Source organism: Numenius arquata, chromosome 24 (assembly GCF_964106895.1).
Source record: "Numenius arquata chromosome 24, bNumArq3.hap1.1, whole genome shotgun sequence".
Classification (NCBI taxonomy): domain Eukaryota; kingdom Metazoa; phylum Chordata; class Aves; order Charadriiformes; family Scolopacidae; genus Numenius; species Numenius arquata.
Window position 1 is genome coordinate 2,259,813 of NC_133599.1, and position 25,326 is coordinate 2,285,138.

At 45.4% G+C, this 25,326-nt stretch overlaps 1 protein-coding gene across 5 annotated transcripts in view; it reads right to left on the minus strand.

Moving 5' to 3' along the window:
* The window catches only part of SRGAP2 (SLIT-ROBO Rho GTPase activating protein 2), a 103,541-nt gene that overhangs the window by 31,431 nt on the left and 46,784 nt on the right, over positions 1 to 25,326 (minus strand). For 3 of the 5 annotated variants that reach the window (XM_074163487.1, XM_074163485.1, XM_074163484.1), the window contains exons 4-9: positions 14,781 to 14,843; positions 11,954 to 12,169; positions 10,953 to 11,081; positions 5,658 to 5,882; positions 3,897 to 3,998; positions 2,868 to 3,065 (exon numbers count right to left, since the gene is read on the minus strand). In XM_074163487.1, coding sequence (XP_074019588.1) covers positions 2,868 to 3,065; positions 3,897 to 3,998; positions 5,658 to 5,882; positions 10,953 to 11,081; positions 11,954 to 12,169; positions 14,781 to 14,843 — 933 coding nt within the window. The remainder of the gene's footprint in view (positions 1 to 2,867; positions 3,066 to 3,896; positions 3,999 to 5,657; positions 5,883 to 10,952; positions 11,082 to 11,953; positions 12,170 to 14,780; positions 14,844 to 25,326) is intronic. The other 2 variants (XM_074163488.1, XM_074163486.1) reach the window with 1 other exon arrangement.

Here is a 25,326-nt window from a genome sequence, read left to right on the forward strand (position 1 = left end):
CCCGCACCTCTGCTGGCCTGGAGGTGTTTGCCACCGTCACATCAGGACCACGGTCCCCCCCAGACGGGTACCAGGGACTGTTTTAAAGGGGAAAAAGAGAAGGTTCCCATCCAGCACAGAATGAGGTGCATTCTTTCGATCTCCTCATGCCTAACATTCTGTACCCTGCCTGTTACCAGTATGCTTATGAAAAAATAACTAATTTCAAAATAAAGCTTCAGGCTTCTTTTTTTTTTTTTTTTTTTCCCCCCAATGAATTACAAAGATCCACTAGCATTTGGTTTCTGGCTTAATAAAAACTGTTAAAAAAGAAAAAAAGTCAAACTATGGGAGAACTCCTAAGGACTTCCCTTCTGGCAGAGCACAGCTGGAGTCAGACTCAGCACAATCCCACACAAAGCTTTAGGAACAGCCCCAGGTCACATTATTTCTAGAGCATAAAAATCCAGAGGTGAAGATCCGTTGTCAGCAAGAGAGGGTGAGCATTTTGCACCCAAAACCGTGCAACGTTGACACCTTCACCAAGCCCGTTCCAGTATTTTTCCAGCGAGAACCAGTTTGCAGGTGCCACACACAACAAAGCCCAACGTGAATCAGACCACACCTGCCTGCTTTGTGGGAGAGGAGATTTTATGCTTTTGAGGCTATAAAGAAAAGCACTTTCTGTCGCTGTCCCACATGCCTCCAATCTGCAAAGCTCAGCAGTTTTCCTCCCTCCCTCCCTCCGCCCCCCCAAGAACGACTTCAAACAAGGCACTGGATTGAAGGAGGGGGTGAAGCAGATCCCTGCTCCCCGGCGCCGGGACACGGGAATGACGGCACGTTGACACAACCAGCACAGCGTCTCCAGAGGACTGATTAGCAGGGGAACTTCATATAACACCCATCTCTTAAGGGCTTGCTAATAATAAATTTACATTAATTTTTAAAGCACTTCACAGAATGAGCGCTGTACCAGGTTTTAATCTTTCTAGAGGAAAAAATAACATTTTGACTAAGAGCTAAAATTATCCCGTTTTAGAGGTAAAAAGGCTCAAAGCATTCATTCCCCTTTTTGCTTCTCAGGTGGGGCGGGGTGCCAGCTGTATGACAATTAGCGGTGCGACCTCGGCACTGACAGCATCCTCACGCCAGCTCCGCTGCTGCTGGCTGGGAAGCAGGAGCGTAGCCATGGCAGCGGCGGTACCCAGGCCACATCCCCGCATTCCGGCTCCCTCAACTCGCTCTGCTGCTTCCCCTTGCCTCAGCGACCCGCGGTAGCTCGCTGCGAACTCAATCCTCGGTCCTACGCTTTTCACTGACACGGGGAAGCTTAAGCTTCTATTTTGAATACAAATCTTCCTTCAAAGCCCTAAAAACAGAGCCATCGCGGCACCAGTGCGTAATGATATGCCTCTGGTGGAAATACAGCTTATATCAGCGCAGAGATACTACAGTCGGCGCTCCTTCAATTAAACTCCCATGGTGGCATCGCTGTATTTACCTAAGAGCTCTGCCGAGCTAGCAATGCAGCATGTGGAATTTGCAACTCGAGTTATATAGTAATAGAGAATACTCTTTCAAATTAGTATTTTTCTTTCAGTTCATACCCCTCAGCATTTAGCACGTATAATGTAGGGAGGGATTTAAATCTCTGCTCTGCACTGTATTTTCCCCCTACACAAAGAACGCCTCGCCCATGTTGCTGCACAGCTCTGTCCTCACTCAATACTCATCTGAGCATCTTCTCCTACACTAAAAAACCCTGCTCCTTACAGATTCAAAGCTTGAAATCCTTATAAAGGATATTTATAAGTCTGGTCGATAGCAGATCAATCAAGCATCTGATTAGGCTGGTCAAAGAGGGTCTCTGTGTAACAGCTTGGTTCTGGCGGTAGTTATTTCACCCCTGCTGTGCAGGAGGTGACAGATCGCACCGCGCTGGGACCTCACTGCTCTGCAGCGGGACACCAACACGATGAAACAGAAAAATAGCACATCCAAATAAAGTCCTGGGTCCAGTCTCCTATTTGAACTTATAACAGTCCCTCTCTAGAGAGGGAACGCTTAAGAGTTCAATTAAAAAATCATTTTTCCAGTTTTATAACCCTGGGCAGGGTGGTCAAGCCTTTCTCAATTGAATGGGTTTCTCCACCCGCTTTTCTCAATAGCCAGATTCACCTTCCACAAAGGCTTTTTAATTTTCCTAAGTCAGGGCCTGCCAGAACCCATCCTACCAGCTGGTGTAATTTCCACAGAAACTTCAGACTTTTAATCAGCAACACCATTCTTGGAAGAAGAATGTAAAGGGCAGTATGTATAGCAAAAGATGCCCAAAAGAATGCAAAGTAGCCGGGATAAGAGGTATGCTTTTCGTATGCTATTTTGAAATGTTTTTCAAATGGAAGTGGATTCAACAGCTTAACATAAATCTAATTTAGGAAAAAAACACACAGTCTGGTATGAAATTCAATACAAAAAGCTCTTAGCATCTTGTAAAAATGCATTGACACTATTAAAAGCTTATGTGAGCTGAAATTGCAAGATGATAATACCAAGAAATCAAAGAGCTAAACATTCTCTTAGTCTGCACTATTTTTGAAAATTGATATTTACAAGCTATTAAGTTCCCAGACAATTCCTTTTTAGATGCAGAAGAAATCAGATTTTACACAGTTTATCCACAGACTAAGTTTGCATCAACAAAGGTATCCCAATATATTTGTAAAGAATTCAAAGCACCCATTTTTAAAAGCTAATATGCTTACTCTGCTTGTCCAAAATCAATTACAGAAGCGTTTTTGTAAGACGATAGCCTCATCTTGCATTCTCTTGTGAGCATAATTCTAAATACATTGTATGTGCTTGTACTCAAATTAACTCCTTACTGTGAAATAGAACTGCTCCGTCTCCTGCTGGTTGGCCCGTCTCTTGGCGATGCTGGGTTTGCTCATGAATGTTTCCGAGACGGTGGATTTGACAGACTCCATGGAGTTGCTGTACTGAAAGCAGTCGGAGACATCAAAGTCCTCTATCGTCACTATGTCCTGGATTGTCTGGAGCGTAGCTTCCATAGTCTTCTTAACCTGGCCAGCAAGAATGAGAGTACTTAAAAAATGAAGATAGTATGTTGTAAGTAAAAAACAGCGGTGGTAAGTCCCCTGAAGCATGTTACTAATAAACAGATATTACTGGTTTCACGTCCCATGTTTTGCTCATTACCAGCACAGTCCATGTAAACAAAGGGCTGGCAGCACACGGAACCTGCCAGGGGTGGGAAAACACCTGTAATCTTACAGGCTGGGATGAGGAGATGTAAGGAAATTTACCCTCAAAGCAAAGAGTGCTGGAACAAAGGTCTTATAATTGTCTTCTGTAACTACATCTACTGGGCATCAAAGATAGATATTAAAACCAGGACTTTGTGGCACGGTAAATTTTCACTGAAGGCCAGAATCAACTTCTTCGACATAAAGGAGTTGCAAATTTTGCCCAAGGAGGATTAAGAATGCTTGAACACAGAGATGCAGATTAAGTGTTTTGACCCATTCCCAAACAGATGCCATTGATCTAGTCTTCTCCTCTTAGCTGGCCAATTAAACAAAAATTAGCTCTTACCTTAAGTTATGGAAATTCACTGTCTTCACTTCACAACATTACATTCCCCCTTTTCTATTAGCTATTCAAATATAGCTTTTGCAACATAGCCAGCCCTATCAGCTTAAGGATGGGAAAAGAGACACATGGGGGTATTTTAAGGATGCTCTCTGTGCACCCAGTTGTCATGTGAAATCACACACTAATGCACTGCTGGCCTCAGTTGCCTTATTCTTGAATTTTACCCCAAGTCTTCATAAAAGAGGACCGCAGAAAATAGATGGAAGTAGTAAAAGGGGTTTTGGGGTTGTTTAGCTCACCTCTTCGTTTTCAATCTTAAGCGTCGATAACCTGGACTGCAGCTGCTGGCACCTCTGCACTAACTCGCTCTGGACCGGTTGTTGGGCACAGAGCTGCGACTCCTGGAAGAGAAACAGCACCGTTTTCAGAGGGTTAGAAAACCCCCCACATAACCAAGAACACCGCAAATAGTTCATTGTATCATTACAAACAAACATCCTCCAAAGGGTTTAATTTTAATTCTTTGTAGCCCTGGATTTCAGGCAGTGGAAAAGGCCTGTGTTCTATGAAATTGCAGTTCGCTTCCCGACTGTGCTGAGAAGTGAGCGAGAGAGAGACCATGAACATCAAAGAAGAACTAGAAAAAAGTGGCTACTTTCAGTAACATCAGGTTGTCATGAGTTTTGAAAGTCTGAAGGTCCTCCATCACAGGTATTAGGCTAAATCCCACCCTAAAACCTCAAAGAGAAGCGAGTGTGCTTGTTCACACATCAAGAAGAATTTGGTTCAACGTATTAGCCGGGCACCCAGGGGGTAGGAGTGGCTGCCCCTGCTCAGCTGAACTACCTGTACACGACAGCAACAGGTACGAATCGCTATTTAATGAATGCGGTGAAATAAAAAAAGAACAGGTTTGGGACGTGTCGAACGTGCCAGAACAGTGGGCTTCCCTGCACTGCTACCAACAGGTCTGATTTCACAGCACGAAGCAGCTTTCCTTTTAGTTTGGTATTCTTTTTTTTTTTAAAGGAACACACCGATCTCATTGCTTAAGGCTATCGTTTAAAGACAGAAACTGGAATTGGAGTGTTCTCACGCACACACACCATCATATATTCAACCTGGTATATGCAGGCCCATTGCTACAAGACCAGCAGCCTGCATTCATAAACCCTCACTCGGCCTTGAGAAGGACCAAGATAAATGATTCAGCGAGCGTGAGCTGCGAACTGAATGACAGTCTGCAGGTAATTCTTTTTCTTGCCACGATCTTACAGAACGCTACCAGAGCTCAGAAAAACCGAGAGAGGTCATTTGCAGTCTGAGGGTTTCACTTAAGAGGGAAGAGACAAAGAGAAGCCTTAAGCAGTGCCTGTAAGAAGAGCCTGGCTGCAAAAGACCATCCTTCCAGTCTTTCCTCAGTGTTCAGGGGGAGAATCTAGAAATCCAACCAATTGACCTGAATTACTACACTGTACATGTGTTCCCATTTAGATTTGTGAACCGGTTTTAGCTTGTGTGACTTTAAACAGTTCCCAGATGAGTAACCACATCTTGATAAACCTATAAAGAGAGAGATTTTCACTGCCAAAATCAAAGTCCTCTGACTGCCTCGTCTCACAATGGAGATGCAGAAAGCACCACTATAAACCATTTGTGCCCTAAGATTACACACTCAAATGCCTCAAAAAGCCAGCATTTAAGTCTCTTATCTTCTTGCCCCTTCAAATACCTAACTTCTGAGTCTGTCTCAGGGCACAGAGGTTAACTGTGGCTTAAAGGAGAGATTAAAACAGTGTTCCCTATCTACATTTAGTATTACACCTAATTAAGCGTTTTCATCTTCAGCAGCTTTGATAGTCAAAAAGTGAGAGTCAGTCGTGTTCAGCCATCTGTGCCATGAGCCTCTGCTTAATCTTCAAATCAGCTCCCTTTCCCAGCCTCCCTCCTACCTCCCAAAAATAGAGCCAAACAGGTGGCCTTTTAGTAGCTCTGGCTACCGAAGACGAGGGAAGCAGAACGGCGAAGCTGGGAGAGCCGGAGGAGGAACACAAACTGACCATATCACCCATGTGCGGCTGAAACTCGAACTTCATGGGCGGACAGAAGACATTGTTGTACATCTCCATCAGGCGCTGCTTATCACTGTTGGCATCCAGGTTCTCCACAGCGTTCTCGATGGCGTCCAGCCCCTCGTGCTTCGACTGCTCCAGGTTTAGCTCCGCAGACAGGAACGTCCTGAGGGCTCTGTTGAGGCTGGCGTGGTACCCCAGGTCACAACACTGCTGGAAAAAGACACACAATTCCATATGAATAAGCGAAGAAATTCTGTAATGGAAATTAAAATGTTTCCAAAGCTATGAGTTATGTAAATGGATAACAAGTTGTGAGTATTTTATCACCTTCTGGGTACCAGCGCAGTCTCCATCTCTCACTGATCCCAGAGGCATCTTGACCAGGGCTCCTCAGTTGGCCCCAAACAGAATTCTCAACCTCTAAACCCACACAAACTTCAACATCATGTTATAATTCATCTCCAAGACAAGCACAGCCTAAACTATTAGAACATTTTGGGGAGTTCTCATGAAGTACTAGAGAGTCCATTTTATGCTGTTAAAAAACCAAGAAGTAACAGAAGTGGGTAGGTTCAGTGCATTTCTTTAGATTCTAACCTCACTTTCAGGGGCGCTCATTCCCATGGAAAACATTCCAAAATCCTTAAATGAAATGATTCAAAGTAAAAGGAAAACAAAGCACTAAAATACTACCCAGAGAAATAAGACACAGGATTTGGATCATCTGCAAAGGTTAATCTGCATCTAAATTATTCCACCCAAGATAGAGGAAACTGCTTAATTCAGTGCACTTCTGGAGGCAAGAACATGACCTGAACATCCCAGGGATAAAGAACGGAGTCATCCAAGAAGCGAGCGGCAATCAGTTGGGATGACTTCATTGCTGGGGTGAAAAAGAAGAGCAAAAAAACCTTCAAGCTGAAAATGGTGGTGGTCAAGAATTTCCTGGCTCTCGCTGCCACCAGGGTGATGTCACTGGAAGACAATCAAGCAGCTTCATCCCCACCAGGGCCAGGCAGCCAAGTCTTCGTGTTTCAGAAGGGAGAAAGGCGCTTTTCATTAGCTGATCAGAAACAGCCTGAATTTTTCAGACGTCTACTAAAGTGAGCGAGAAAGGAGCCCACCTTCTTGGAATTAGAAGCAAGATAACACTCGCGAGGAGGATCTCCAGAAAGAAAGAGCCCATCTGGCTCGATTGCTGCGCTGCTCTGTAAGCAAAATTCCCCTCAAATCTCCTCCTCGCCCATCATTTGAGTCTCATCACTGTCATTGTGTGCAAACGCAAAGGAAAAAGAGGGGGGTGGGTGGGCAGGGGAAGAAGGGATGGGGGGAGAGAGAAGAGAGAGCAACTACTGGACCATTCCCCGCTTTCAGAGAATTTCTGTCACCAAGTGCCGCTTAGATGCCAGGCTCCTGTGCCAACAAGCTGTGGCAGGTGGGGAATCTCGTGAAAAAGAGCTGCAGTTGCTGGTTAGGCTGGAGGCAGAGAATTAAAGGACGATACATTCAATCAGGAAGAACAAAAACTAGCCAAAAAAACCCCACAAAAGAGGCTTGATTGAGAATTTGCACGTGTGGAGGCAGCCTTGGATCAGCAGCCGCTCAGAGCTACTGCTCTTCTGTGTGTGCGTGACGATGCCATCCTCCGCAGTTATTTGGGGAAAGAATGTCCAAATTGGGCCAAGAGTCCAAGGATCGGCTCAGATTTGACAGATTTTGACAGGCTGAGAGAGCTGGGGTTGTTCAGCCTGGAGAAGAGAAGGCTCCGGGGAGACCTCATAGCAGCCTCCCAATATCTGAAGGGAGCTACAGGAGAGCCGGAGAGGGACTCTTTGTCAGGAGATGTAGTGACAGGACAAGGGGTAACGGTTTTAAATTGGAAGAGGGGAGATTTAGATTAGATATTAGGAGGAAATTCTTTCCCGTGAGGGTGGTGAGACACTGGAACAGGTTGCCCAGGGAAGCTGTGGATGCCCCATCCCTGGAAGTGTTCAGGGCCAGGCTGGATGGGGCTTTGAGCAACCTGCTCTAGTGGAGGTGTCCCTGCCCAGGGCAGGGGGGTTGGAACTCAATGATCTTTAAGGTCCCTTCCAACTCTAACCATTCTATGATTCGATGATTTAACAGGAGCTCCTTGTCCCCTCCTCCTGTGGCCAGAGGGCTGCAGAGCCACCCAGGGCCACCAGTGTGTCCTCCCTGCACTCACCCTGCTCCAGCACCTGGCCACGGCTGGTGGGACGGGGGAGTCAAACGGGACCCAATTCCTCACACCCCACCTCGCTCAGCAGCAGGAGCACGTTAAGCCAGCGAACTTTTTTAGCTTTATGTTATAGAAGCCAGTGACAGAAAGCATTTTTTCAGCCCGCTCCCCCACTTTATAACATGTTTAAAAGTCCAGCACGCCGTATTTATAAGTGTATCAGTCTTGCCATCCCTTTTCTGGGTTATATAAATGTTTGATGGAATCGTTCTCCAAGGAAATCAATTTTTTATAAGAATTTAATGATAAGTCATTCAAATTCACTTCCCAACATGACAGCTGATTAACCCTTTGCCAGTTAGCAGTCTTCAAAGAGGCCCAAAATAGCAGATTCAAGGAGAAAGAGACCTCTGTTTTAAAATGCAATTTACATTTAGAAGGGAAAGTATGAGATCCTGCAGTAAACACCAATAATATACCTATTTCTGGAAGAGTTAAAGTAAGCTTCAGGACTCACACATACACACGCATTTTATCTTTTTTTAAATTCTGTCCTAGTGACCCTTTCATAAATATGAGTTAATACAAACTTCCCCATTACTGTAATATTTCATTAGCATCAAAGAGCTGCCTCGGTCCCCAAAGTCAGGAAATTCAAAACTACTGGGCTCTGTCAGGAGCAATTTATTGCCCTCAGCTCCCGATGAAGAATTAACTCCCTGTTATCCTTCCATGCACATCGGAGGGGAAACACAATGTGCTGTACAAACATGACAAGTTTAATGCTATTTGGCCCAACACAATCTACTTGTGAGTAACTTTGAAGATTGCTTTTATACTCTATTTCAAAATTCAGTATCATCAAAAGATTAGATCAAGGAAAAGAATTAAGACCTGGCTTAAAAAAAAAAAAAATCACATTTTTATTTAAGTCAGATGCTTCAGATAACCATCACTGGTTATAATTGTTAATTTTCGATCCTTCAGATCAAAGGCATTAGTAAATCTATATTCCCTGCCTCTTAACAATGAGATAACTGAATTCCATCTCCTGCGCTCCCAGGCAAGACCCACATTTTTCCATGCCTTCTGAAAACAGAGCAGATAGTACTTTTCTTTTCAAGATTATGAGAACTTACAAAGGAGTGTTAAATGGAATGCTTCAAGGGGGTTAACGTGGGCATGGACTCACCCGGACTCAGGGTGGCTCCTCTCCAGGAGCAGTGACAAACCCCGGAACTGCAGAAAATTGGCTGCTTCTCCTGCCCCACCACCCCAGTGGCTCAGGGACTCTGAGAGCATCCACTGAGAGAAGCGCATCCCTCCAAGCTGGATAACCTGTGTTTGTCAGCGTATCACTTAAAACATCCCAGGTCTGGGCCTAAAAATTGTTAGGGGTTTATGAAACCCAAAGGGATTCTTTACTGAATATGACTCACGAAACTGCACTAAGAACTGAAGTTCTGTTAGTTCAGAACTGAACCGAGCACATCCGCAGCATCTGGGGGAGGACTTATAGGTAGGATTTAAAAAAAAAATAATATATAATTAAGACAATTGAATTATGCTGATGTCAGTTAATCCCTACCTCATATGTTTCAATATAAAAATAAAGTTACCATTTGTTGAAAAAACAAGGCGGCACAATTCAAGGTGAGCAAACGTTAATAACCAAAAAAGGTCTCCCTAAGAGGCAGCAGGTAGGAACGAACCGTGCCTCTTCAGCACAGCAATTTTATAAAGTGTGACGTTTTGAAATAACAGTATTTTTCAAAACCACCTAGCACTGACAATCCTGACCTCCAAAAGGACAGGTTTAAATAAATACCTAGCAGAAGTGCACTTCATGGGATTTTATGATCAGCTGAATAAATGCATTATATATGCTGTTAGGTATTATAATAGCTGACTAATTAATAGTCATCTGAGTGCTCTTTATTGCCGGTGTCTAGAGACACTTCTGTTCATTACTCCCTGCTCCTACAAAGAAAGTTCCCTTCAGGCTTTGCCGCTGAGTGTCTCTAATTGCGACGGCAGCGGGTTGTCCTTGGCCGGAGGGTGAGACCCAGCACAGCCAGTGACCCCCCCACGAGGCGTTCGGTGCCTTTGGTACCCGAGTTCTGCAGGACGAAGCGGGTAGTTACCCGTTTGTGAAAAATCTCGGGATTCCTGGCTTTTCTGAGCTTTCAAAGAGGAGAGATTTGGGGTTTTTTGTTATGCATCTGAGTGAAAGCAGAACTGATGCCCCCTGAATTCTGGGGGTATCGTTCAGCCCCAGAACAGAGGGATTTTGCAGGGGAACATGCTCCCTCCACCTTCGGCTCCATGCTAAGGAAAGGGGGGGATGGTTTCTGTAACTAGTTTATTTCTTCATCTCTGTGGGCAGACAGCGGGGCAGCAGCAGTGGAACCCCACAACAACAGGTTGTTGACACCCCACTGACACCCTTCAGAACCGCACTGGAAGGGCTCTGCAGTCCCAGTGGCAGAAGCAACGCATCGAGTTGCTGTGGAGCTGGCGGGCCAGGGTATCAGAGAATGGAGGGTCTAAACAGCAGCGAGGCTCACCCCTCTTGTGAAATATGCTAGAGGAAGCATTAACCTTGAAACATACAGAATTTTTCAAAACAGGTTAAAGGCGGCTTTAGAGAATGGTTTTGCCCTCAGCTCTTTTACCAACTGGTCTACTCTTCTAACAGCTAACATTCTTCTCTTTTTTTAAATGTGCTTCTGAGTTATAATCTTGAGGGTTTGCTTAAAATAGTAAATAGAAAATGTCAAGCAACAGTGTGATACCGCTACCGAGTTTCATTTTAACTAAGCAACTCCTCCTTCTGCACGTTTCAATGCCAGGTTTCTTGTGTGAGCTTTTATCTGTGGAACAGACTCCCAATAAACCATCTCAGAAAAGCTCCCGTAACAGCTTAATGACCAATTATCAGGCCTGGTGTTACTCTCTAAGCTGCCCACCCAAGACCATCACTCCAGAGCTGCACAGAGGTGACCAGGTATATGATGTTGAAGAAGGAGAGGGTTAATGGCAGTGACATTCACTGCAGGCACCCAAGCAGCAGCACTTACATCAATGAGATCAGACAGGTCATGAATGTAATACTTGAACACAGACGCGTTGGTGGCTTCCAGAGCCAGCAGATACTCGTTTCTTGCCTTAATAGCCTTCAGTCTGTTTTCTGTGTACTTCGCTTGGCGCTAAAAGAGAAACCAAAACCGGAATACGTTTTAAAAAGAGGTGCAGCAGGAGCATTCCCAGTAACCCCACCATGTACTGGACAAACCTTCCCCTGCTCCCACAGCTCTTCTTCATTGGGATTCCAGCTTTATCAAGACTCAAAGACTTAGAATTTAGATTAATTATTTAGATGTTTCTATGCATTACTATACTAGACAGCTTTGCGTTTAAAGGCTTGTCTGAAAACAGACTGCGGGTTGGGGAAGATTAAGGGAAGAATGAAGGAAGAAGGTGGGTTTCTGAGGTTATGGCCCAGCTCCAGCACTACCGGAGCGGCTGCTCGAAGCCCACGGGTCTGAGGGCTGCCACAGGCACTCCACCTCTTCAAGCAGAAATTAGGCCTAAACTTGGTCCTTTGGTCCAAAAATAATTCTTCACCTTCTACTGGCTTGAATCTTAGCACTGAACTACGTATCTGACCGATTGCTAAGGCAACTGGTTCTGCCCGAGAAGCCAGTCTGGGATCGCGTGTCTCCCCGTAGCACCGGTCAGACCTTAAGCTGACGTGAAATGGTAAACAAAAATCTTGTATTCTGTACAAGAAAAAAAGATGTTAGCCATGACTTCAAAGGAGGCAGTTGTTACTTTCATACTCTACCCTCATTTTAGCTCTCTGTGCCATGTCTGTGTAACCTGGGACAATACAAAATGCAAATCTGCAAAAGAAACCTGGTGTCAGCTTTTGCCTTTCCCAAATCTGAGTACTTACAAATTGTGCAAAAACTGAGACTCGCATTTGAATGTCACAAAGGAGGGACCTCAGTAGCTCCTGTGCTGAACAAAGGTCCCCTCCGAGCACTCTACATGAGCAGAAACAACATCAGAAAAGTACCTTCTCCTTCATTTTCTCTATTTTTTTGACAGAGCTTCGTCGAACGTGTTTTTCTTCAAACTTGACGTTGGACGTTGAGTCGGGGGAGCGTGGCGTCTGCTTGTCCTCTTGCTTCACCGACTTCCCAATCTGCTTTTCTTCCTGCTTCTCTGCCTCCTTCAGTTTGCTCTGAGCACTGATGCTGTCGGCGTTGTACATGTGGTAGGTTTTCATAACCTGCAGAAAACGATACGCAAGGGTCACAGAGCTCCACGGTTTGATTTGATGAGAAAGAAATGGGCTTCCCTCACCAACATACGAGGCATGCAGATGTTCTGCCTTACTTTATCTGCATGACCAAGTCTTGGGGAGAACGGTGACATGTGTCTGGAAAGCTCACAGGATACGAGGGAGGAAAAAATCCTAAGAAATAAGTCACACTCTGTGACACTTTTTTTTCTGATTTGCCCAATGCACTCCCCAAAACTGTAATTTTCTTTAACATAATTATTTCCTAACAGCTGTCCATCATGTTTATATTAAATGCAAGATATCATACTAACCAAGCAAAGGCACTTGGACAGTGACCCGCAAGTCAGACCTGGCTGCGAGTTAGAAATAGCTAAACCAGCAAAAACACTCAGGGAAATTTCTCATCTCAAAAAAGCAGGACAGAAGACGTAGGAATGAAAGTGTGGCTCAAAATGAATCTGAAATCAAAGTAGATTATTTTGCAGCTGCTTCTTTGTTTAACTCTGGCATGCGCCTTCTTGTACAATCCAATAAAGGAGTCATAAAAACCAAAAAAAGACACAGACTAAATCCAGCCTCCTTGCTATTCAAAGAAAATTATATGCCAACGTTGGAAAATGAGGGCTTTTCATCAGCAGGTAAGGTTTCAGAAGGGATGCCTATCAGTCTCTCATCTGGATGAATCAGTCCTTTAAACATCCCAGGTCTCGAGGAACTGTATGCAAATCAACAGTCTGAACACAATGGCTGCACAAGCAGCTCAGGTCTGATTTGTTTAAATCAAATTTGATACGTAAGAAGTACTTCTGTTCACCTTATGTAACAAAAACATTAATAAACACACTGTGGTCCTGTTGCTCAGGGAGACCCGGACCCTGTACTCTATGGACAACTTTTACTGTAGCCCATTTTTTGTAAGTACATATGGATAAATATCCCCTAAAGTCACAAAAAACCCCCGATTTGTTTCACAGGTTATTCATGTCTAGCTTTGTGTTAAGAAAACAGAACCAAAACCCCAAAGGAAATAATATATAAACTAGCTTTTTCAAATCCACAAACGCAAAGCAGCTCATTTCACATACAAAGCAAACATTATTGTGGTACAATTTTGATAGGGGGGCAAAAAAATCCACAGTTGCATAAAGACACCCCAATAGTGTCGTTCCACCATTAATAAACACCCCACTTGCAAACCATTTGATTTATTTTGGATGAAAACCCATTTACACCTATTTCACCTTAGTTCGAACCATAACATAATTTTACCTAAGTAGGACACATGCTCTCTCTTTGTGCCGTGATCAGCAAAGGTTCTCAGATACAAAGAGACGCTGTATTTAAACATGAAAGAGAATGTGAACGCAGCCAGTACTAAAGAGAGACTTTCTGAATAATTTACACACACACTTTCAGCTCCTGCATATGCTTAGACTATAAAGTAGGCATTTATAATAATAGATGCAAAGTAGTTTCTTTTCCTCTATCACTGAAAGTGGAACTGGCAGAAAGCAAGAGAAGCAGAAATAGAAATCACAATTTTAATGGTTTTATCCTGCTGACGGTGCCACATCGGCAGCCACCAGCTCTGCCCACCTCACCTCTGGCCACGGGGTGACTGTTGGCTCAGTTTTCCTACTCCTGAGCTCCTGCTTTTCCTAAAAGATTAGTCTGACTATTTGGCCTCGATGCTCGAATGAAATGATTCCCTTCTATACATTTTGTTGACATGGGAAATTTCAGGGATGCACACCCCCCCCGCAATACTCTAGCATTAATGCTAAATGCCAAATTCCGTCACAGGGTTGATATCCCATGGCTTGGGAAACATCCCTGAATCATCTTTTGAAAGAACAAAGGAAAAGAACATGTACCTCAGTGTAATGACCCAACGTGTCATTAAGGAAGGACAAAAGAAAAGACATTATGAGCAACAAAACTGTGTGTAGGTTCTGCTTTTAAAAGAGAACTGGCTCAGTAACAGCTGCAGAAAGCAAAAATTTAATCAAACAACAGACTTTTCCATTCATCTAAGTGAGAAGAAAAGTCCCCAAGCAGCACATGAACTTTTATGAACACATTCCTTCTCCTTCCCGAGGCAGTGCCTCTTCCTTGGTGTCTCCAGCGGATGAACTGTGAAGCAAAAAGCGCAGATGGAAGAGGATTACTCTAAAGGGAGCTGTTTTGCTGAAAGAGCTGAGGAACAAATAAACGGAGTGTGTCCCCACTGAAGCTGTGCGCTGCCTTTTGTATGCCCAGACCACACAAAACCACGGACTGAAGATTTTTAGCCTATTTGGAAATAATTCTAATATCTCTTACTCTTTTTAAAACCAACACTGGAGCTGGTAGCGGGTGTGCATTAAGGTGAGATCTTTGAGAAGCGGAGCCAGCACTGACAGAGCTGAAGCAATATAGAGTGAAAAAGTGAGATTTATGGTTCTCTACAGACCAGCAAACGCAAGCTGCCTCAGACTGCAAAGACTGCAGACATTTATCGGTCCTGAGGCTCAGTCTGTGCTGGGAGCAGCAGCCTGGGAGAAGGCAAACTTCTTCCTTCTGCCTGAAAGGACGCCAAGAAGTCAGTTTGATTTACCGTGTAGAGTTCATTCAAGACCTTCATCAAGTCTTCCTGGAGCTGCAATCCCACTTCCTTGCTCTGCAACAAAACAGAGAAATGAAAGTTAATTGGGGAAGACAGTAAAAAGGCGGAGGAAGTCAGCACGCTCCCCAGCTACAAATAATTTCGGCTCAATTAAGCAGCGCTATTTATGCTATAAATCCAATAACTGCCCAGCCCAGAGACACTTATGGTCAAACTGCACAAACAGTATTAATAAACCAAAATGTTATATATGCACAGTTGGAAAAGCCTTACAGTACGGAGACAGAGAAAATTTCAGAGAAGGCGAGGTTTTATTAATAAAAGACATGCAGGTGAGTAACTGGAGAAGTCAAAGAAGAGAGCAGATGTCTCGTCTCTCTACACTAACATTTCTATTCACAAAAAAGCAGGCAGGCTTAAACACTCATAATCTAATAACTATATTTTCTCCACATTTTCCCCACTAATTAGAAAACACAAATGCTTCTACTGCTACATGTAACAAGAATAACTTTATTCCGTTTATAGATTTTACTCAGTCACTACCTACTAAGGCGGCATTTGCCTGATTGAACCTTCCTGCTCTGCATGTTAGAAATATATAATATCTACTGGGTCAAGCAAATTTGAAAGGTTCAAGGCTATTTATTCCTACAAAGTTCAGGAAAAGAAAACGATAGGGACAAATCCACTCTTAAACGAGCATTTCTGCCTAAGAAGTCAAAATAGCGTTAAGCCAAGAGGAAAAAAAACGCCAAACCAAAACGTACTGATAAATTAGAAAGCAAAAAGAGAAAGATTATATAATTTAATTGTAAATTATCCTTTTTTTGACTACCATCCAGTTCAGCAGTGCTCAGTTTACCATGTTTCTGAGATGGCACGTGTTTTATTATGGACCGTTTGTCTGCTGTGACCCATTCAGAGCAGTGGTGGCGGCGCAATGGGACGTACAAGCAGAACCGTCCCAGGTCGGGTCCCCGGCATTTCCATACGCTCCAGGCCCATGTTCCCAAACCTGCTCCCCAGGAGGCCAAAGGTGCTACTGGAAAAGCCAGTGTCTGACACAAATGCTGACAAAGTGGAGCATCCTGCTTTTTCTGAGAAAGTCTTTAACTCAAAGGAAGGAAAAAAGTCGGTGGTTCCCAATCTCCAGGAGAGTTTGCAGAAACAAGACCTACGGTTTTTCCATCTCTGGAAGCAGAAGAAAAAGCTGGAGCTGCTGCTCGTCACGGCAGGGAGACGGGTCACAAAGACTTTATGACTGCCTTTTTTCTCAACGCTGGAGATGATAAATGGAAGTGACTGGCTGGGTCTGCTTTAAATGCCCTGAGCACTGAACTTTTCACACAGAAGGAGCTTTTCCGCAACACGCTTCACTGCGCCGCTTAAACTGCCCGGACCAGACCGATCGTCTGCCCTTCACCCGGCTCGTTCCAGCCCATTTGCTTATTTCCTGCATAAAATTGCTCATTTGCTGGACAAACTGCTGAAGCATCAATTATGCGAAATAGATTAAAATGAATATCTTAATGCGTATTCAGGTTGAAGAAGAAAAGGAGAAGCGTAAGCGCCAAATTGTCAAATCACAAAACTCTTTGTGTTTCCAAATGAGCTCTCGAGAAAGAACCCGCCAGATCGCTGGGCTGGAAACACCCTTACGTGGGGATGAAGGTAAGAGAAGTCACAGGTGGCACGAAAACAAGAGCTGTGCAATGAACACTGTTAATTTAATGCTGCTCCCCGTACTGACTCCACCAAAATATAAAGGTTTAGGAGAAAAAAAGCTGAGCTAGTTGACCCTGATAAATGAAAATACCTGGGAGGAAGCAGAACGGTTACCTCGGGAAAGTCAAAAGAACACGCCTTGGACATCAGCAAAGAAGTTGTTGCTCGAGTGCTGTAGAGGGTGGTGGACCTGAGGCACAACGAGAACTTTTCTGAGGTCCCTTGGAATTTAAAGCACATCCAGATTAAAGGCTGCTGATCTTAACCATTGCCATACAGGCATAAGACATTGCAAGATCACACTAGAACGTGGCACGGAATTGTGAATAAAACGCATGCCAAGGCAAAAGAACAACAGTCTCTGCAGCTGGAAACGTCTCCAGGTATCAATTTCCATTTCAAGATCAAATTCTGTATTATGTTTTTCAAAGGCTGACAGAGTTTAGAACGGTTCATTTTGTAAACAATCTCCCAGGAAAAAGCAATAAATAAAAGCAAAAGCAAATCTGATAAGTTTTATTAGTACCTATCCCTGGCTGTACCTGCAACTGCTTAACAAGCCTGAGGAAGGGCTTGCGCAATAAAATCTCATCTAATTGGCTCCGATAATCAACTGCGTTTGCATGTGGGGAGGGGGTGTCGCCACAAACCCTGTCTGCTTCTCATCCCATCAGGGCTGAACGCTCGTCCTCTTGATCTGGGAGATTATCTAGTTTGATACGCACCATTAATGCTCCGGGAAGCCGGGAGAGCGCGGGAGCCACCGCAGGCGGGGGACGGGGAGAGCGGGGCACCGGCACCCCCTCACCCGGGCGGCTGCGAGAAACACAGCCCTCCCTCCCTCTGCAAATCAGGGAAATCAGCAGCACCACCCAAGAGAACAAGAAAGTTGTTCCAGGAGGGTGACACAAGAGTGATTGCCCAGGGGCGCTCGCTTGCAACCTCAATATTTTTCTCGCAAGCTGCCATTTTCAAGCCTTTTCTTCAGCCCAAACCAAGAAAGCAGAAGCTGCCCTAAGTGTGCACACACACACCCCCCCTTTGTGACAAGAGGGTGCACATGCCCCATGTGCGGAGCCGTAGGTTGCTGCCACCCCTCGCTGGAACATAAATTCCCAGCTTCTCAACGGCCTCTTTGTTCCAGCCCTCCTCCCCTCCACCTCCCTCTAATTTAATCAAGATGTTTTTGGGATCTACTGCAGCCCTCGCCGGGCTGTTCCGCATTCCACCAAACATTAACGACTTCAGCTTCAAAATATTTAGGGGGGATAATAAATACGAGAGCGAAGGAATGCTGTCAACATTTTATGCCCCGGATCTCCAGCCTCGGCAACGTGGTTCCAAATCTGATAGAAAGATGGTTCGGCTTCAAAACAAATATAGCGTGAAGTTCAGGAGATGCTTTCTGTATAAACTCACCAACAGCGAGGAAGCACTCGGGAACCCATTGGTGGGTGAACACATAACACACCGAGATAAGAGATTTTATCCAATACGGTGCCTAAAATTATGGCAACCAGTGAGAGGGCTGGAACTGAACCCAAATCTGCTGATTCTGGAAACCGCTCTCTAACAAGACCACTTCTCTACAGCTTTAAAAAGGAATAATTCAACATACAGAGGTGGAAAACAAACATTAAATGGTCTAATGTTTTTTGAACCAACAGTGGGAGCTGGGAGGAGAGGGGAATGAGCTCTTGCTGAGACCAGTGAGGAAATTTGCAGAAGTGCAAGATCCTTTTTATTCCTGTCTAAATAAGGTAAGGTACGGTACGGCATTAGTGAACATCTAACTATGCATCAGTTAACATCTACTTATGAAGTTTGTTAAAGAGAAGACTTGGTAGGTAGAATTTCCAAGATCATACACATACCACTTAAATAGAATTTGCTCATTAAAGTTCAGAATTCTTTATAGGTAGATTCTTGATATCGTTGTTTTTTTTTTTTTTTTAACAGACCTGCCTTTAACTCATTTCCATCCGGTACCAAATATGACTTATCACCTTCATGTTCTCATCTAAACGATCAACCAGCTTTCAACTGTTACGGATAAAGTGCTCGGCCGTTACCACATGGCCCTACAGAATAGGAATTCTGTAAAGACAACGTCTAAAGCTTCAAACTCTCCAGAATTTAAAGAAAAGCCAGGAAAACAGAATCTATGTTATACAATATACACGCATATTTTGGGTGATAGATCATCAGTTCTCCGTTTAATGATCCATTATGCATTGGCCAGTCATATTTAAATTGCAGTTGTATTATCTAGTTTTCTCCACCATTTCGCTAGTGATTTGTTTCACCACTATGTCAGTAATAAGGAATTTTCCTTAGCACAGCGGAATACTGTGCTCTGAAAAGCCATTCCTACACCACACCACGTCACGCCGCTGCCTCCATACTTGGGGCTGAGAGAGCTGCTTCCAAACAACCCCCACTCCCTCGTTCTCCCTTTTTTTTTTGGTTTTGTTTTTTTGTAGATTTTTTTTTTTGTAGAATTTTTTGTAGAATTCTGTGATGATCCTATTGAATCTTGGGCTTCAGGCCCTCAATCCCGAGCAATTTTATGGCTGAGAGCATTCATTCTTGGCAACCCAGCTACCTTTGCTCCCATTGAAGGAGCCCCACGTGAAACGGGCTCCAGAAGGTGGCGAGACCTACCAGCAAGTGGTGGAGTCCTGTAAAATATTGGGAGTCGCGTTCTGCAATTCTGCTCGGAGTTTTAACGCTCTGCAGGACAGCTCTGTGCTACTGGCTTCCTTTTCCAAACCGCTGTGATGTATCTCTAGGAAAAACCAGCTGGAGGGATGGGAGGGACGGAGGGATGGAGGGACGGGAGGGACGAGAGGCAGCCGAATGACCCAGAGCGTGAAAGTGCCCTCACCTTGTTCCTGCCTGCCCCGAATTCATGCTGCAGCAACACAGAGCCGGGTGTGCTGGCGTGGTGAAAGGCAACCTCAGCATACAGGAAACTACAAACAACATGTAGTAACAATGGACTACGCTCACACCTTGAATAGGGCCAAATGCGGTGTTTTCCTTGCCCCATCTATACACAGGAGTGACATTTTTAGCCTGTAACAGAAGCAGTAAAATTGCTCCAGCTGTAGCTTTCGGTACCTCACCCGGAGCAACAGGCTCCGATCCTGTCACTGCATCAGAGCGGGTACCGAGCGTTAGCAGCGTAACAGAAACCATCCCCTCCAGTTACAGGTGGGGGAATCACCCCGTCCCATTTATGTACCGCTAATGCACATAAAAGCACCACACAAAGTATTTCACTCCCTCCCTCTTCCCCCATTCCACTTGTTCTAAAAACAAGCAGGTCGGAAAAACTGGGAGAATTCATTTCCCCAGTGAGAAACCAGAAAGTATCATTTCACAACAGGCCTTTGTGTCCTTTAACTTTTGGGAAAACCTCAAGAACTCAACATTACTATTTCCCAAGGCATCTACAGCAGTGGGAGATGGAAAGGGTAAGGATATAAGGGCGAGAGGATGGAGACAGCACATACCAACACTGCACCTCAGAGACAGTCTTAATTATGGCATTTGTATATTTATGTGTTTACTCTGTTATGGAGAAATATTTTTACAAACACCCAGCCTCTTGGCCAGTGTATTTCTTTCATGTGTGTGGCTTTTCCATGTGTGGTGTATTTTAAGTTTTTTTTTTTTTCATATTCTGGTACCGATGCAGCAATGAGACGTACTGCAGCTGTAAAGTAGGTCATCTTCAGCACGGACCCCTTCAGAGAATTAATAATTCCTCTTCCTTGATTACTGCAAGGCTTTTAACCAACTCATTGTGGATTTTTCATTTCACATCAAACACTGCGCAGTGTACTAGTAGATAAACTGCTTTTTTCCACGATCAAAGGTATTAAACAGGAAGCGAATTCCAAATCCTTGGTTTTGTTTTCTCCATTCCTTCTTATAGGGTTTTCTCCCCATAAATACCGTAACTGAACCTGATACAGTAATAGTGTAAAGGAACACTGTGCTCTTAAAGCGAGATCTTTTGGGCAACCTCCCCTCCCTGTCCCCTCTGCCCGACACGGAGAGGACACGTCCAGCCGAACAACCCCGACAGCAGGGCAGGGCCAGGGCTCCGAGCATCTCCAGGGACCCCCAGTTAACACTGCTGCAAGGAGCCCCGAGGGAAAAACAGAGCAGAAGATGTATGTTATAAACTCAGTGGGACCGTGGCTGCGTGGAAGGCACAGGTCACAGCAAGGCAGGCAGATGCCAAGAAGACACCAGCTCTGGAGAGCAGCCGGGAACCGCCACTGCCTGTCCCGAGGACCCTCTGCACATGGGAGCTTATGTACAGGCAGAATAAATCTGCCTTTCTGCCTATTAATTCACAGTTTTGTTATGTAAAAAACTGTCAAATTGAAAAAAAAAATGTTCAGAAACTACTCAAAGCGAATGAGCTTCCACAGTCCATTCCTTAAAAAAATATATATATTATATATTATATATATCCTTAAAAATATATATATTATTTATCCCTCTACTCTGCGCTCCTGAGACCCCACCTGGAATACTGTGTCCAGCTTTGGAGTCCTCAACACAGGAAGGACACGGACCTGTTGGAACGGGTCCAGCGGAGGGCCACGAAGATGATCAGAGGGATGGAGCACCTCCCCTGTGAAGACAGGCTGAGAGAGCTGGGGTTGTTCAGCCTGGAGAAGAGAAGGCTCCGGGGAGACCTCACAGCAGCCTCCCAATATCTGAAGGGAGCTACAGGAGAGCCGGAGAGGGACTCTTTGTCAGGAGATGTAGTGACAGAACAAGGGGTAATGGTTTTAAATTGGAAGAGGGGAGATTCAGATTAGATATTAGGAGGAAATTCCTTACTGTGAGGGTGGTGAGACACTGGAACAGGTTGCCCAGAGAAGTTGTGGATGCCCCATCCCTGGAAGTGTTTAAGGCCAGGTTGGATGGGGCTTTGAGCAACCTGCTCTAGTGGAGGTGTCCCTGCCCAGGGCAGGGGGGTTGGAACTGGATGATCTTTAAGGTCCCTTCCAACTCTAACCGTTCTGTGATTCTACGATTTTTTTTTTCTTAAATTTGAACACAACTATTGGTCTGCTTCTAGGGAAAGCTCAAAGAGACAACAGAGAAAGAGTGATTAAAGGTACCAAATTAAAGAGACTGCTTCTCAGAAGGCTATACATGTATAAATAATACCAAGGAATGCCACTAAAAAGATACGTCTGTAGGCAAGAAAACCTGATAACCACGCGGGAAACAGGAAGGTTGTACCATGCAGAGAAATCAGGGGCCACGTTGAAACGAAAGGGTGAGGGGGGATGGAGGGAAAAGGGAGAAAAAGGGAAATTGAAATGGGAACCAGCTCAAATGGAAGAAGATTTTAAGTACATACATAAAAATATAATAGAAAAGGGGCATGCTGCAGGAGGATAAGCAGGGAGCAGAGGAGTGCTCTCCACAAAAGCAGATGGAGGAACCAAGAGGAGCTCACAGGAGAACAGGCGATCTTCCAGGAGAAGGAGAAGGGACCAGAACAGCACCGGCGGGTGGCACACGGGCTTTAAACCTCAACCTTGCACGAAACCCAGGGCTAAATCATTAACTGTTGGACAAATAAGAAAATATTACCTCTGTCCCAAGGTGTAACAATTTGTTATTAGGACAATTCCACCAGTTACCCCCCCACACACACCTAGTTTTATTTGCTTGAGAGAGAGGACATTTATTTCACCATTTATCTTCCTTTTCTGTTGTTGTAGCGCAGAATTGTGCCGACGCCGATCCTGGGGCCGGGGCTGAAGCCAGCTCCCCACCGACACCAGCGGGGACTCAACTACGAGACTGGTCCATCAGCGAGGTCCTTAACGACATCTTTTACTGCAATGCAAAAGTGTTTCCTCGGGAGAAACCAAAACAAAGGGCAGGGAAAGAGTCCAGCGTTCAAAGAATACCTACACCTTAGGTCGCAAGTCTCCAATAAAATATATATTTGGTGCCAACAGCCCAGCGCTCAGAAGGGAGAGCTCTTGGAAGAAGTAACCGAGCACGGGAGGCAGGGAGAAGCGGGGCTGCCACACGCTGTACATCCGGCACCACTCCAGCGCTGGCTGCGGCAGAAAAGGCGGCTTCTCTTATCAGCACAGATACCTTTGAAGCGGCTGGCGAGCGCCCAGATAACACCCAAACAAACGGGACCCTCCACATCGTAACGCAGCCCCAGAGTGGGACAGGAACATGAAAACTGCATGAGACGAAGCCACGGATCACGCAGGCTTCCCGTGACGCCGCAAATCCAAACAGCCCAAACACAAACCCTCCGCAGACCCGCGTGCGACACGGGAATTTCAGAAGGGCACCGATCTCAAGACTGACCAATCCAGGCTCCACCGTCACCACGGGATTGTCAGAGCTGGAAGAGACCTCTAGAGATCCTCTAGTCCAACTCCCCTGCTAAAGCAGGGTTGCCCAGAGCACATCACTCAGGACTGTGTTGAAGATCTCCAGAGAAGGGGACTCCACACCCTCCCTGGGCAGCCTGTTCCAGGGCTCTGGCACCCTCACCGGAAAGAAGCTTTTCCTCATATTTGAATGGAACTTCCCACGTTCCAGCTTGTGCCCGTTGCCCCTCGTCCTGTCACTGGGAACCACTGAAAAGAGTCCGGCTCCATCCTCCTTCAACCCACCCTTTAGATATTGTAAGCATTAATAAGGTCTCCCCTCAGCCTTCTCTTCTCCAGGCTAAAGAGTCCCAGCTCCCTCAGCCTTTCCCCATAAGGGAGATGCTCCAATCCCTCCATCATCTTTGTTGCCCTACATTGGACTCTCTCCAGTAGTTCCCTGTCTCTCTTGACCTGGGGAGCCCAGAACTGGACGCAGTATTCCAGTTGTGGCTTCACCAGTGCAGAGTAGAGGGGGAGAATGACCTCCCTGGCCACACTCTTCCCTACGAAGCCCAACCACTGCAGTGCCCTTCAGACAACTGGTCCAAGGGGGCCAAGAGCAAACACAGGAGACTGAGGTGGAGAATCCTCAGGCAGAGACAGCGGCTGGAGAGCCAAACCCCACGTTGCCACCTCCACCGATGCTCTGCCGGACACAGACCCACCTGGTTCGCCCACCTCCGCTGCACGACCAGCTCCCACCGCTCGTCTCCGCATCTCGCCGTGTCTCCTTCCCAGCACAGACCTTATCGCACCTGCCCAGGCCCTCGGCTGCCTTGAGGCTGGATTACAGCTGCGCTTCCATCGCTCTCATCTGGGAAAGCTCACCACTTCAGACAGCGCAAGATACAGCGGCTCCGGAATTCAGCAACAAAAGGCATCTTAAGTACATCCTTTTCACGCTCGCTCTCCTTCCCAGCTCACCTGCTCAGTCCCAGCAGGATACAAAGCACTGATTCGAGAAAGTCCTAAATTATAAATGGCCCAAGAAAAGGATCTCCTGCCTCAGGATTTTATTTCCACTGTCCTCAGCAAACCAGGATCTCTGTATCACTATCCTCCCCATATTTCATAGCGTTATTTACAACCCTGTGAGTAGTTCCTAAATGTAAGTTACTAGAGCACCTGCAAGCAGCCTGACACACGTATAACCTGTTTTAGAAGGCATATTCCAAACTAAAAATGTAAAAAATAATGTTCCTCAGACTTTGAAATAATCAAATGTCCTTGTTTTAAACACAGATTCACCATGTAGCACGAGACAAGGACAGAGAGCTCCCAAACCAGCAGACCGACTGGCAGCACAATTCCAACAGCTACAATTTCCATTGGAAAACAGTAAAAACCAAGCTCCTGTGTTAATTCAAACCCAGGTGCTCTAAGAGCATTGTAGGTCAGGCTCTTCCTCCTGCAGAATCACAGAATGACATGGGGTTGGAAGGAACCTCTGGAGATTATCTAGTCCAACCCCCTGCCAAAGCAGGTCCACCCAGAGCAGGTCCCACAGGAACGTGTCCAGGTGGGTTTGGAATGTTCTCCAGAGATGGAGACTCCACCACCTCTCTGGGCAGCCTCTTCCAGGGCTCTGCCACTCTCAAAGTGAAGAAGTTCCTCCTCATGTTTAGATGGAACTTCTTATGTACAAGTTTGTGCTCATTCCCTCTTGTCCTGGACTGCAGGCTGCGTTACATCAAACTGCAGGGCATTTCAGCGTGGCCACACGGATGCGTTAGAGCAGACAGGAGGGGAACGAGCTGGAATGACCACACGGCACAGGAAGGGCAGGAAACTCCAGTCTCCGAAGCCACACAGCCTGTTATTTCACTGACGAAGCCCGGCTAATTAGACCTGCGGAGAAGCTCCATACATTTGGCGAGCTGTAGCACCGCACTAATCCAGCTCTGCCACCCAGAGCTCATTCACATTTGGTTTCTGATTGGAACCTCCCAATTTGCCTTCCGCAGCTTCACGGGAACTGGAGCAGGGCACAGTAGCATTATTTTCCACGTAGGTCCCGTTTAAAGGCTGCTAAAAAGCACTCAGTTTTCTGAGCTGTCACATACTGTGTTCTCTGTTAAAAAACAGGAAAAGGTTTAAAAAAGGATGGGAGAAGCTGAGGGGAGAGGGAGGAGAATATTCTTCTAGACTTTTCTCCTAATAGGACTAATTTCCCTTTGGGCTAGCATGGTTTTAACTTCTGGTTGGAGGCACAAAAATATAGTCCACTCCTAAATGTCTCCCCGAGTCACCTAATTATTCCCCATCAATACTTAGAGCTACTGATCAGAGGCACCACGGCTGTGCCAGCGCCTTGCTGAGCAGCCCTGGGTAAGTGACTTCATCCACTTGTCCCTGGTTTTTCACCC